The sequence below is a fragment of the Mus musculus genome, chromosome 1, assembly GCF_000001635.26.
Source record: "Mus musculus strain C57BL/6J chromosome 1, GRCm38.p6 C57BL/6J".
Classification (NCBI taxonomy): Eukaryota; Metazoa; Chordata; class Mammalia; order Rodentia; family Muridae; genus Mus; species Mus musculus.
The window spans coordinates 16,438,036-16,450,415 of record NC_000067.6 but is presented as its reverse complement, the minus strand read 5'-3'; the positions used below and the strand labels follow the sequence as shown (position 1 = coordinate 16,450,415).

The 12,380-nt window shown below is 39.3% G+C and overlaps 1 protein-coding gene across 14 annotated transcripts in view; it reads left to right on the top strand.

Moving 5' to 3' along the window:
* The window catches only part of Stau2 (staufen double-stranded RNA binding protein 2), a 291,530-nt gene that overhangs the window by 69,917 nt on the left and 209,233 nt on the right, over nucleotides 1-12,380 (top strand). For all 14 annotated transcript variants that reach the window (XM_006495532.4, XM_006495528.4, XM_011238390.3 and 11 more), the window contains one exon: nucleotides 9,958-10,093. In XM_006495532.4, the coding sequence (XP_006495595.1) occupies nucleotides 9,958-10,093 (136 nt within the window). The remainder of the gene's footprint in view (nucleotides 1-9,957; nucleotides 10,094-12,380) is intronic.

The following is a 12,380-nucleotide window of genomic DNA, read 5'->3' as shown; positions in this document are numbered from 1 at the left end:
ACTCTAAAAAATCTTTAATTTCTTTCTTTATTTCTTCCTTGACCAAGGTATCATGGAGTAGAGTGTTGTTCAGTTTCCATGTGAATGTTGGCTTTCTATTATTTATGTTGTTATTGAAGATCAGCCTTAGTCCGTGGTGATCTGATAGGATGGCTGGGATAATTTCAATATTTTTGTATCTGTTAAGGCCTGTTTTGTGATCAATTATAAGGTTAATTTTGGAGGAGGTACCATGAGGTGCTGAGAAGAAGGTATATCCTTTTGTTTTAGAATAAAATATTCTGTAGTTATCTATTAAATCCATTTGTTTCTTAATTTCTGTTAGTGTCCATGCGTCTTTGTTTAGTTTCTGTTTCCAGGATCTGTACATTGGTAAGAGTGGGGTGTTGAAGTCTCCCACTATTATTGTATTAGATGCAATGTGTGATTTGAGCTTTACTAAAGTTTCTTTAATGAATGTGGCTGCCCTTGCATTTGGAGCATAGATATTCAGAATTGAGAGTTCATCTTGGTAGATTTTACCTTTCATGATTATGAAGTGCCCCTCCTTGTCTTTTTTGATAACTCTGGGTTGGAAGCCGATTTTATTCAATATTAGAATGGCTACTCCAGCTGTTTCTTCAGACCATTTGCTTGGAAAATTGTTTTCTAGCCTTTTACTCTGAGGTAGTGTTGTCTTTATCCCTGAGGTGAGTTTCATGTAAGCAGCAAAATGTTGGGTCCTGTTTGTGTAGCCAGTCTGTTAGTCTATGTCATTTTATTAGGGAATTGAGTACATTCATATTAAGGGAAATAAAAAAAAAAGTACTTGTTGCTTCCTGTCATTTTTTGTTGTTAAAGTTAGGAATCTGTTCTTGTGGCTGTCTTCTTTTAGTTTTGTTAAAGGATTACTTTGTTGCTTTTTCTAGGGTGTAGTTTCCATATTTGTGTTAATGTTTTCTCTTTATTATCCTTTGAAGGGCTGTGTTCGTGGAAAGATATTGTGTGAATTTGGTTTTGTCATGGAATACTTTCTTTTCTCCATCTATGGTAATTGAGAGTTTTGCTGGGTATAGTAGCCTGTGCTGGCATTTGTGTTCTCTTAGTGTCTGTATAACATCTGTTCAGGATCTTCTGGCTTTCTTAGTCTCTGGTGAGAATTCTGGAGTAATTCTAATAGGTCTGCCTTTATATGTTACTTGACTTTTTTTCCCTTTCTGCTTTAAAAATTCTCTTTTTGTTTAGTGTATTTGTTGTTCTGATTATTATGTGTCGGGAGGAATTTCTTTTTTGGTCAAGTCTATTTGGAGTTCTACAGGCTTCTTGTATGTTCATGGGCATCTCTTTCTATAGGTTTGGGAAGTTTTCTTCTATAATTTTGTTGAAGATATTTGCTGGACCTTTAAGTTGAAAATCTTCATTCTCATCTACTCCAATTATCTGTAGGTTTGGTCTTCTCATTGTGTCCTGGATTTCCTGGATGTTTTGAGTTAGCATCTTTTTTGTATTTTCTTTGTTTTTTTGTGCCCATGTTCTCTATGGAATCTTCTGCAGCTGAGATTTTCTCTTCCATCTCTTGTATTCTGCTGCTGATGTTCACATCTATGGTTCCTGATTTCTTTCCTAGGGTTTCTATCTCCAGCGTTACATCACTTTGGGTTTTCTTCATTGTTTCTACTTCCACTTTTAGATCTTGGATGGTTTTGTTCTATTCCATCGCATGTTTGGTTGTGTTTTCATGTAATTCTTTAAGGGATTTTTGTGTTTCTTCTACCTGTTTAGCAGTGTTTGTCTGTAGTTCTTTAAGGACTTCTAACTGTTTAGCTGTGTTCTCCTGTAATTCCTTGAGGGATTTTTGTGTTTCCTCTTTAAGGGCTTCTACCTCTTTACCACTGTTCTCCTGTATTTCTGTAAATGAGTTATTAATGCCCTTCAATCTTCTACTAACATTATGAGATATGATTTTAAATATACCTCTTGCTTTTTGGGTGTGCTGGGGTATCCAGGATTCGTTGTGGTGGGTGTACTGGGTTCTGATGATGCCCAGTGCTCTTGGTTTATGTTAGTAAGATTCTTATGTTTGCCTTTCGCCATCTGGACATCTCTGGTGTTAATGATCAAGCTGTCTCTGGTTGGAGCTTGATTCTCCTGTGATTCTGTTAGCCTCTGTCAGCACTCCTGGGAGTTCAACTCTCATTTGAGTTCCAGTGGTCAGAGCACTCTCTGCAGGCAAGCTCTCCTCTTGCAGGGCAGGTGTTCAGAAGTATGGAGCTCTGATCCACCTCCTGAGTTCTGGGGTCAGAACCCTCCCTGTAGGCTGACTCTCCTCTGGCAAAGAATTTGCCCAGCGGTCTGGGTCTCAACTCCACCTCCTGGCTGAGGATGAAGGCCTGAGGGGACCCTGACCAAGAAGCTCTGTTGCTTCTATTGCTCAGTTAATCAGGAGGTCCTGGGTGTGCTAGCGGTCCTGTGGCATGAAGAGTCCTCTGGTGCCCTAGATGCCCTTGGCCGGGTTCACACAGAAGATGGCGGGGCTGGCCAACCTGAAATGATCCTAGCCTCTGGTCAGACAGGGTTCCTCTGTTCCTGTTCCCGAGGGCACAAGACCCTATGCCATTCTTTGGAGCTGATGTTGCGTTCCACTCCCCCGTGATCCCAAGGTGATCCCGTGGTCCTGAAGCATGGAGAGTATTCTGGAGCCCTTATCAGCCTCCTCGGGGCTCAGAAGGAAGATCTTGAAATTCTTAATGTTGGCATTTTGAAGAATAAAAAATCTTTTAAAAATGATAGGCTTATTAGTCTTTTATTGTTAGTGCTTTAAAATATGTTATTTGCTATATCTCATGTCTTTCATGATTGTGAAGATAACGTCATATTATTTTTAGAAGTTTTTTTTTTTTGTTGTTGTTTTGTTTTGCTAATTGAAACCTAGCCTGTCTGGAGTCACCTTTATTTGCTTATTTGGGATGTTGGAAAGAGTTTGCTGTTTGTTGTCTTAGTACATTATGTACAGTTGGCTGAAACCCCTTGCCAGTGCACTGCAGAGGCAGCTCTGTGGTAACCAGGCAAGTTCAGCTGGTGATGAGGAGCCCGTTGAAGGGGAATGATTGTTGGAGTCCGCCAAAAGACCCTCACTCACAAAGGCCACAGAGTCCAACATTGCTGCAAACCACAAGAGGGTTTCTATTGATACAATGCATTGGGGACCCCCCCTCAGCATGCAGGCAAGAGGAGAGACTCAGATCGAACAAAGAACGCACTTTTTTATACCTTGTAAGGGGCAGATTTAGGCAACAAGGCTAGCTGGCTTATTCTAATTGGTGTATCAAGTAACCCTTTCAGGCATTGGTTGGTTTGCATAGGGTGACTACCTTTGGCCTAGTCCCTCACTTTGCCTGCCCTTGTGTTTTTTTTTTTTTTTTTTTTTTTTCTCACCATTGTTTAGTTGGCCAGCTTCCTTAACTGGCTGCACTTGGCCTGCTAGTATAGTTTGGAAAGTCCCTTCAGAGGGGGAAGGAGCTGAGTGGTCTTGAATTTATTTTGGATTCTATAGGTGTTCCTATTCCTTCATGTACTTTCCTTGTCCTGGATATGTGCCAGTCATTTCTGTAGGGAGCCTTTGGTGGCTAATCAATCAGTTTATCTTCCAGCAAGTAATTGGTGGGTGGCTATTATGTTCAGGACTTTCTAACTTTCTATAAAACTGTTTTGGTGTTTAGTGGGAAGCTTTAAGTGCCTGACCCCTGGCTCTGTGACCCCAGGCAGCTAGAAGAGGGACATCTGAGCCCTCAGAGCCACCATGATGAGTAAATACACTTATATCTGTACATCAAGTCTGCCATCTGAGGCCATGTGGATGTCTGAAGGCTGCAGTGCCACTTGGAGGCATACTGATCTACATGGCCTGTGCTGCCATCTGAAGCCATGGTTAAGTCCTGGTCTGGCCTTGCTGCTGAGGGCCATGTCTAGGTCTCTGGTTGTATTTCAGTCAGGGTCTGTGTTGATGTCTGAGTCCCATGGGAATATTCCTGGGCTGGGCTGCCACCTAAGGACATGTTGATATTCAAGTACTGTGCTGAGCTGGCCCTACTCTCAATGGCCATCATATTCAGAAAAGCAGTTTGTCCCTTACCTGGGCAGCATGGGAGACCTGGGCCATGTTGAGCTAAAGTGAGCAGTGGGAGAGCTAGCCCCACCTCTCACCACTTGTAGAACTTGGGAAAGCTGGCACAGACCCTCACCAGCTGCAGCATTCAGGAGAGTTGGCTCCTTACCTCCCTTAGGCAGAACAATAGAGCTCACCTTGGTGGTGGGGTTGTAGGAGAGATGGCCCAAGGGCATGAGAGCAGGAGAGCTGACCCCACAGCTTGCCTGGGCTAAGTGGGAGGGCTAGTTCTGGTAGTGTGGGCACAGGAGAGCACATGGACTGACCAACTCAGCTTCCACCCTGGCCTAGACCCAGGTCTATGACTTGACCCACCCCAACATCTACCCTATGTATGAATTGCTGGAGCTCATGAAGGGGCATGTCCTGCAGATCCAAACTAATGACACAGGGCAACAAAAGGATATCTGAGAGGAGTCCTGCTTAGGATCCAGTTTGATAGCATAGCAGAAGCCAGAGGCCTTGAACCAGATCATGGAATCATTTTAATGAACATTTGCAAGTAAACCTGTATAGGCAAGAGGGCTCCCGTGTGACATACTGCAGCTTCCACAGTGAGATGTTTTTTAATTGTATTTATTCATTTTTATTTTTATTTATTCACTTTAAATTCTTTTCTTTTATGTGGGGGTTACAAGGGCAGAAGGGAGATATAAAGGGACAGGAAGATGAGTAGAATTGGGGTGCATGATGGGGAACTCACAAAGAATCAGTAAAAATTTTAAATTAAAACTAGTAGTGATGAAGGAGCTAGAGAAAGTACCCAAGGAGCTAAAGGGATCTGCAACCCTATAGGTGGAACGACATTATGAACTAACCAGTACCCCCCTGGAGCTCGTGTCTCTAGCTGCATATGAATCAGAAGATGGCCTAGTCGGCCATCAGTGGAAAGAGAGGCCCATCAGTCGTGCAAACTTTATATGCCTCAGTACAGGGGAATGACAGGGCCAAGAAGTGGGAGTGGGTGGGTGGGGGACTTTTGGGATAGCATTGGAAATGTAAATGAAATAAATACCCAATAATAAAAAAAAACTATTTAAAAAAACTAGTAGTGGCCTTTTTCACTTATGTATAGAAATTCAAAATTATTATGTATGACTATATACCTAGTTATTGAACTTTTTAATAGTTAGCACTGATATCTCTTTAATAGATCTAAAGCTATATCAAAATATTATAAGATACCCATAAATATGTATGATTATGTATCAGTTAAAATGTTTACTGAAACCTGGACCTGTGAGATGGTGCAGTGGGTAAAAGGCACTTGTCACCAAGCCCAGCAGCTGAAGGTAAGTTCTTGGGATCCGCATGGAGGGAGGAGAGAAGCAGCTCGTGTCAGTTACCCTCTGACGCTGTGTGGCGCCATCGCTCTCATCCACTGCTCACTCACCTGTACATAAAATAGAGAATATTAAAAAAGAATCCAAGAATTCCCAGTGTAGATGTGTTTGCAGCACCAAGCATATAGCCTCTAATACCTGAGAAACCTTGAGTAGTCATCCTCTTTGTGTAGTGGATTCTCTCACACTCAGAACATGAGAGCTGACCATCTCTCAGAGGCTCCTCTTAGCTCCTGTGGCGAGAGCCTGGTTCTTTCACTTGTGCCACAGGCTCCCTTCTGCTTCCGCTCCACAAAATCCAGCTTCCAATACCACTGAGGAGAGTGCAGTACTCTCGCTTCTAGTCAGAAGTGAGAAGTCAGACATTGTATGAGTTTCTTTCGTTTAAGTCAGATGGCTAGAATACTTTACCTATGCTAACATACAGTTTGTGATGCGGTAGATGTAGTATACCCCAGTACTGTGTGTGCATCACCTCACATTAACTGCCCCTACTTGGGATTTTTAAATATATTGGATTCTTATTTATTGCCTTAGCTTTAGGGTGGGGTCTTTTAAGTCCCCCATTTGAATTTTTTTCTACTTGTGGATGAATAGTTATTATGTAAAGGAATTCAAAATGTCATAAGTTTTTCTGGGATGATGACTTACTCTGGAAGATAAGGAAGGGATTTGAAAATTTAGGCCAGCCAGGGCTTCACTTCAAAAACAACAACAACAACAACAACAACAAAAACCAAACCACCACCACCACCAATTCAGCTTCCACCAAAACACCACCAGCACCACCAAAACAACAAAACAAACAAACAAACAAACAAACAAAACCATTTAATTCAAGTAGTTCATAAGTCTTGATTCTGATAAATATTGTACTTGTTAAACTGAAATCCTTATGACATTTGAAATGTAAACTTAAAGACACGGATTATACTTTATTGTTAAAGTCTATGGAAGATTGTTGGGCAGCTTCCTGTACATTTAAAGAAGTCAGCTGGATGACCCACACCCCTGCCTCTAGATCAGTATCCACAGTCACTGAGTAGTAACCATCATGTGGCCTATTTAGAAATATCCAAGATGACCTCATAAATACTGCTCCTTTACTGTTAGTAAGGCAAACAAACACATATTGTTGATTTCATTCAATGATAAAATATTAAAAACTCCTGATATATGCAATGAATGCAGAAAGAAGCAAGACAAAAGTGGTGTTTCTTTATCTGTCAAGAAGATGCAAACAGATTGGTCACACCAGGAGTCAGGTGAGTCGCTAAGGGTGCTGTGTAGTGCCTGGAGAGAGGCCTGAGATGATGGAATGTTGTTGAGTAGGATGGGGATCATGTGAGTCTTCACATCTACACCACTGAGCTCATGCTGCCATCTGTGTATTTCCCTTTACCCCCAGGAACGCATAGAAAGAGGGAGAGAGAAAAAAAGCCTCCCTTTCCCTTCGCTTTTCTTTACTATCATATATGTATGTATGTATGTGTGTCTGTGTATATATATATTTTAGGGATTTAAACTAGTTGAATTGCTATTTAATCAAATAAGTAATTGCTACTCTGAGTAATAAAGGAAATATTAAGTAGATAGTCTAAAAGGCATATTTCAAACAAATGGTACAGATTTTTTGTTAAATTTCACTCAATATATAGGTTTCATATATATGTATATGCACATATGTTTAATTAAATAATCTATTTTAATATTTAAAATAAAGCTTGACCCAATGTTACATTGTGTCTTTTTGCTACAAAATTAAAAAACAAACAAAAAAACCAAAACCAAACCCAAGCCAAACCACCACCTCCAAAACCCTTTTCACCTATGTAGAAGCTATTGGAAGGCCCTGCTGTCTGTCCACTGGTGGGCTCATGCACCTAGTCTTAGCTCTCAGTCACCTGCTGCCTGAGGCACACACACATGTGGGAGATAAGACACCCAACCTAGTCATTATGGCCCTGAATTCACATCCTCCTGCCTCAGCTTTCTGAGTACTGGGGTTACAGGCAGAAGCATCTGACCCTAGAATATTTTAAATCAAATTAGTTTTTACTTTGTCATAAAAAAATACTTTTTAAGGCAAAGGCTCTTCACAGTATCAAGCAAAGAAAATACTAATTTTAATAATTTAAAAATGTGCAGATTCTCCTTGCTGTTCATTTCTTTCCGAGTTGGCTTGTTCTAGTGAAGAATAGAAGAGATCTTCTTATTGCTTTTGCTCTACAGACGAGCTTTCCCAGCTTTGCTCTGCGTGCAGGTTGCTTGCTGGACTGGGTCGTGAGTTCTGTGTAGTTTCCTGCATGCTGTCTTCGCCAACTGCCCACCTGTGTGTCGTAGAGCCTTTTCTGGACCTAAAACTGAAAACAAGGCTGCATGGCTTCAGGCTTGATGTCCCTGGCAGTGCTCCCCAGTGGGCAATGCTCGCCTTGGTGCACTGGATCAGAAGACATTTTCTGGTGGTCTCTTGATTTTAAGATTGATCCATGGCCTCTGGTGCTATTGGTCCAGTTAATCAGTTAGCAAGTTCCAGTAACGTTAGGATAGGTGACAGTAGCAGTGTGCTGCTGTTGTCTAGAATATCTAGTATTTTATCACCAGTTAACAAACTGGTGGTTGGTTGTTTTTTGGTGGGGGGAGGGGGAGGGAGGGCGGACTTCATTCCTTTTGCTGGAATCCCAGCTAATATGATGAACGTTCCTCTTTTTTACCATCTTATTCCAAATACGGTTTATTCAGGAAAGGCAAGGTAAGGGTTTGATCCTTTCCCTTCATTAGCATCATGTGCAGACCTGGAATCCGCCATGTCTCCAAGGATGTTCCTGTGGGAGTGTGCATGCTTTAAATGGGGAGTGACACTTATAAGCTACACTCGATGTGCTGGCTGCCTTCGTTACTAACACATTGCTTGGCCTCTCTTAAGTAGATAGAGCTGGGAAATACCATATTCCTTTAAAGTTTTTTTATATTTACTTTTGTGGTAGAGCCCAGGCTGGCTTTTACGTCAGTGTGTTGCTTAGATGAGCTTGAATGTCTGCTCTTCTTGTATACTTCCAGGCACTAGGATTGCAGGCATGTACTACCATTCCTGCTTCAGATGGCGTTGGGATCAAACCCAAGGCTCTGAGCACACTACGCCAGCAGCCTGCCACAGTCTCACCACCTTTCTTCTGCTTTTTGTTTTTAGAGAGAGATACATCAGATACTTACACGTTTGATTCATATTTTAGATTAATTCATGTATTTGATTTTTACATTTCATTATCTGATTCTAACATAAACACAGTTATTTGTACTTTAATTTGTTTTGCACCTATCTTTGGATGTATAATAATGTAATAATAGTACTGACATCAGTAGCATGTTTGCTAGAAATATTTCTCAATTTCCTTTTCTTTAGGCTACAAATATTTTGCTGTCTTTAAAGTCGTTTAAAATAATTAACTTGCACAGTTAAGGCCATCAGTTTAGTTTAGTTTTAGTGCACTTGTGTTTTTTTTTTTTCTTTAAAAATATTTGTCTCTATTTTGGTTTAATTTTATTTGAATTTAAAGTATGTTACTATTAAAATTCATACTTCTGGTAATATGAATATGGAAAACAGTTTGAGATTGTTTTGTTCTGTTTTTTTTTTTTGAGTAAATCTCATTGGTATTTTTAAAAATTAGTTAAAAATTTCCTTCTCATTAAATCACAAACTCAGTTCACAATTAGATTGTGTTTCCTTTGTATTTTAGTGGTTTCTCTCCCCCCCACCCCCGGAAATTTTTGTGTAATTATGAATAAAATCTCAGTTTTGGCTTTATGCTTAAAAAAAGCAAATAAATGCTTATATCTTATTTTCTTAAATGAAAGGTAGGGCAGAATACACACCGTTTTGTTATGTTAAAAAGTAAACAAGGAAAGGAAGAGAGTGAAAGCAAGCGGGTCTGGTCTGCTTTATTGTTGAGTGGTTTATATTGTGATGCTTAGGCATCTGGTGGCACATTGGTGGGTTTTATAGGTACTGACTGTATGGGTTTTGTTTGTTTTTTTGGTATTTCCTGGGATTAGATGGCATTTTAGGTTTTGAAAGTCTCACCCACAGATTATCATCAGATAAGTCAAAGCATTACTGCTAACCCTGTATTAATTGCTAATGTTTACTTCCTTGATTAGCAATGAATAAATAAATAAAATTATTAACAGGTGATATTTTTAATGATTAAATATGCATACATTTCTGGGGTATTTATAAAATTGATATCCAAACTAGTTACTATTTGGTTTTAAATAATATGACTATACAGTTGAATTTTTTAAGTACAGAAAATGCTAAAACTTAGTTTAAACTTTGTTTATATTAATTAGAGAACTGTGTGGAGAGGCCTTCCACTCCCCCTCCTTCAGAGATTACTAATTGAAGTCTAGCTGGTGTGGTTTGTTGTGACAATGTTTCACCTGTGTATCTCTAATGTTTTTAAACAGGTAGTATAACTCCAACTGTGGAACTGAATGGGCTCGCTATGAAAAGGGGAGAGCCTGCCATCTACAGGCCACTAGATCCAAAGCCATTCCCAAATTATAGAGCTAACTACAACTTCCGGGGCATGTACAATCAGAGGTTTGTATGTCTTCTTTGGTTTTGTTCTTATTTACTATTTTATGCATATTGCAGACGTTTTTGACATTCTAAGGATATTTGCATTGTGAACACAATTGACCTTGGGCATCTTGGGAGTTTAGATAAACCAGACTCACCAAGTGTGTTGGAAGTTAAAGGCAGAACAGAAACAAAACTCTGTAGCCTCAGAAGCTTTCTTTGCTAATGTACACAAGCCTCGGGACCCGCCATGCAGCATTCTCACTCCCTCACCACAGTACACTTGGTGTCTGCCTTTCCTGACTTGATGACTGCGTTAATGGCCTTGCATTTTTGTGATTTATAGCAACTTCTTTGGAGAGGCTTTACTAAGTCTTTGTTGCATATGGCACAGTTGTGATAGTTCAAGTGCAACTTTACAAGAGTGTAGAAATTTCAAAATAAAAACAGGATCTCTTTTCTTGTGAGGGGTTCTATTGCTGTGAAGAGTCACCATGACCACAGCTACTCTTATAAAGAGAAGCATTAATTGGGGCTGGCTTACAAACATCTTGATCTACAGGCAGCAGGAAGAGTCAGTAATATGGTTCCTCCAGCAACTTACTCCAACAAGGCCACTCCTCTTAATGGTGCCTTTTCCCTATAGACCTATGGGGGTCATTTTTATTCAAACCACCACAATCCTTATTGTAAAACTTATACAAAACTAATCATAGGGAATGTAGAAAATGCTAGATGGTAAAGAAATAGAAATATCTTGCTACCCTAGAGCTCGCTACTGTAAATATTTTGATTTACTTTAAATTATTCTTTGTGTATAAACATATTTAATGGAAATTGAGTTGTTCTGTAATACATGTGTATATGTACAATAAAATGCACAGATCATCAGTGTATATCTTGATGACCTCATGTATGTATGCATCTGTTCTCTCTTCACTGACTTTTAACCTAAGTGTGTCTTGATGGATTTGCCATCATGGCAGGGTTCCCTTAGATTTCCATGCTCACAACACACCCTTTGCCAGAAGTGATCTTCAATCTCTTGCCACAGATTAGTTCTGTCATATAAATATGTGCTGCACATAATCTCTCTGGCTTCTTTTACTGTAACCGATGGTTTTCTTGCTCTGTTTTGAGATTTATTAATACTGCTTATATCTGGGTTCTCTCTTTCTTAATTGTTGAATAGTATGGCTGATTCTTAACTTGTTTAATCTGTGTGTGCGATATGGTACTTTTTTCACCCAGCGTAGAGACCATGTGACATATAATTGTTCTTTTAGAGCCTTTTAGAGCTGGCTATAGATGGCCTCATCTGGCAAGGTGTATTTTCACCTGTGTACATTGTTCTGACACCTGAGCTGGTGTCTACCTCCTTCCCTGGGATTATAGACACATACCCTACATAAATAGCATCATAGAAATAGGTTTATTATGTTTATTTACAAATATTGTTTATAGCTCTGTTATTTCCTAGATGTAGATCACTACAGGAGGAATATTACAATTAAGAATAATATATTACTCAACCATATTACAATTCTGTTCTAATTTTTCATTAAAAGAGGTTACCAAGATATTTACTAATTTTAATAATTTCCTCTGGAGGAAAAAATCTTGAGTTTTAATTGGATTTGGCAATTTTCATTTTTTAAAAGAAATGTTCTAAAGTCATTCTGTAAATTCAGAAATATCTATTTTTGGATTGTCACAGTAAGGAATTTTCAATATTCTACATACCCTTCTATATGTTTGCAATGTCCAGGACATAGAAGAAAGCCAAGTACAGAGGATGAATACCATGACAATGCTGGTTTTCATTTTTTATAGCATTTGAGAATGCATTTTCTATTTTTATAGCTCTGAATTTTGAAATACGTTACTTTGCTTGAAAGTTACAAAGTGATCTTTAAAGCTTTCTGTGATGCTGACTGCTCCCAAGCAGGGCTGTCCTCAGGTGCTTACTAGGTATCTTTTTATTTGTCTGTTTTAATTTATTTTTATTGCATTTCCTGACTAGTTTTCAAATGTTTGTGTTAACATTATTAACAGTCAATCTATTTTGTTTGTAATTTTTCTGCCTATATTTTGCCTTTTAACTTTGTGTCTTGTTATAATTTTATTAGCTTTTGATATTGATATTTAAAAACAATTTTTCTTCCTCCTCATTGCCCTCCTCCTCCTTTTGTGTTTTGTTTTGTTTTGAGACAGGGTTTCTCTGTGTAGTCCTGGCTATCCTAGAACTCGATCTGTAGACCAGGCTGGTCTTGAACTCACAGAGACCCACCTACCTCTGTCTCTTGAG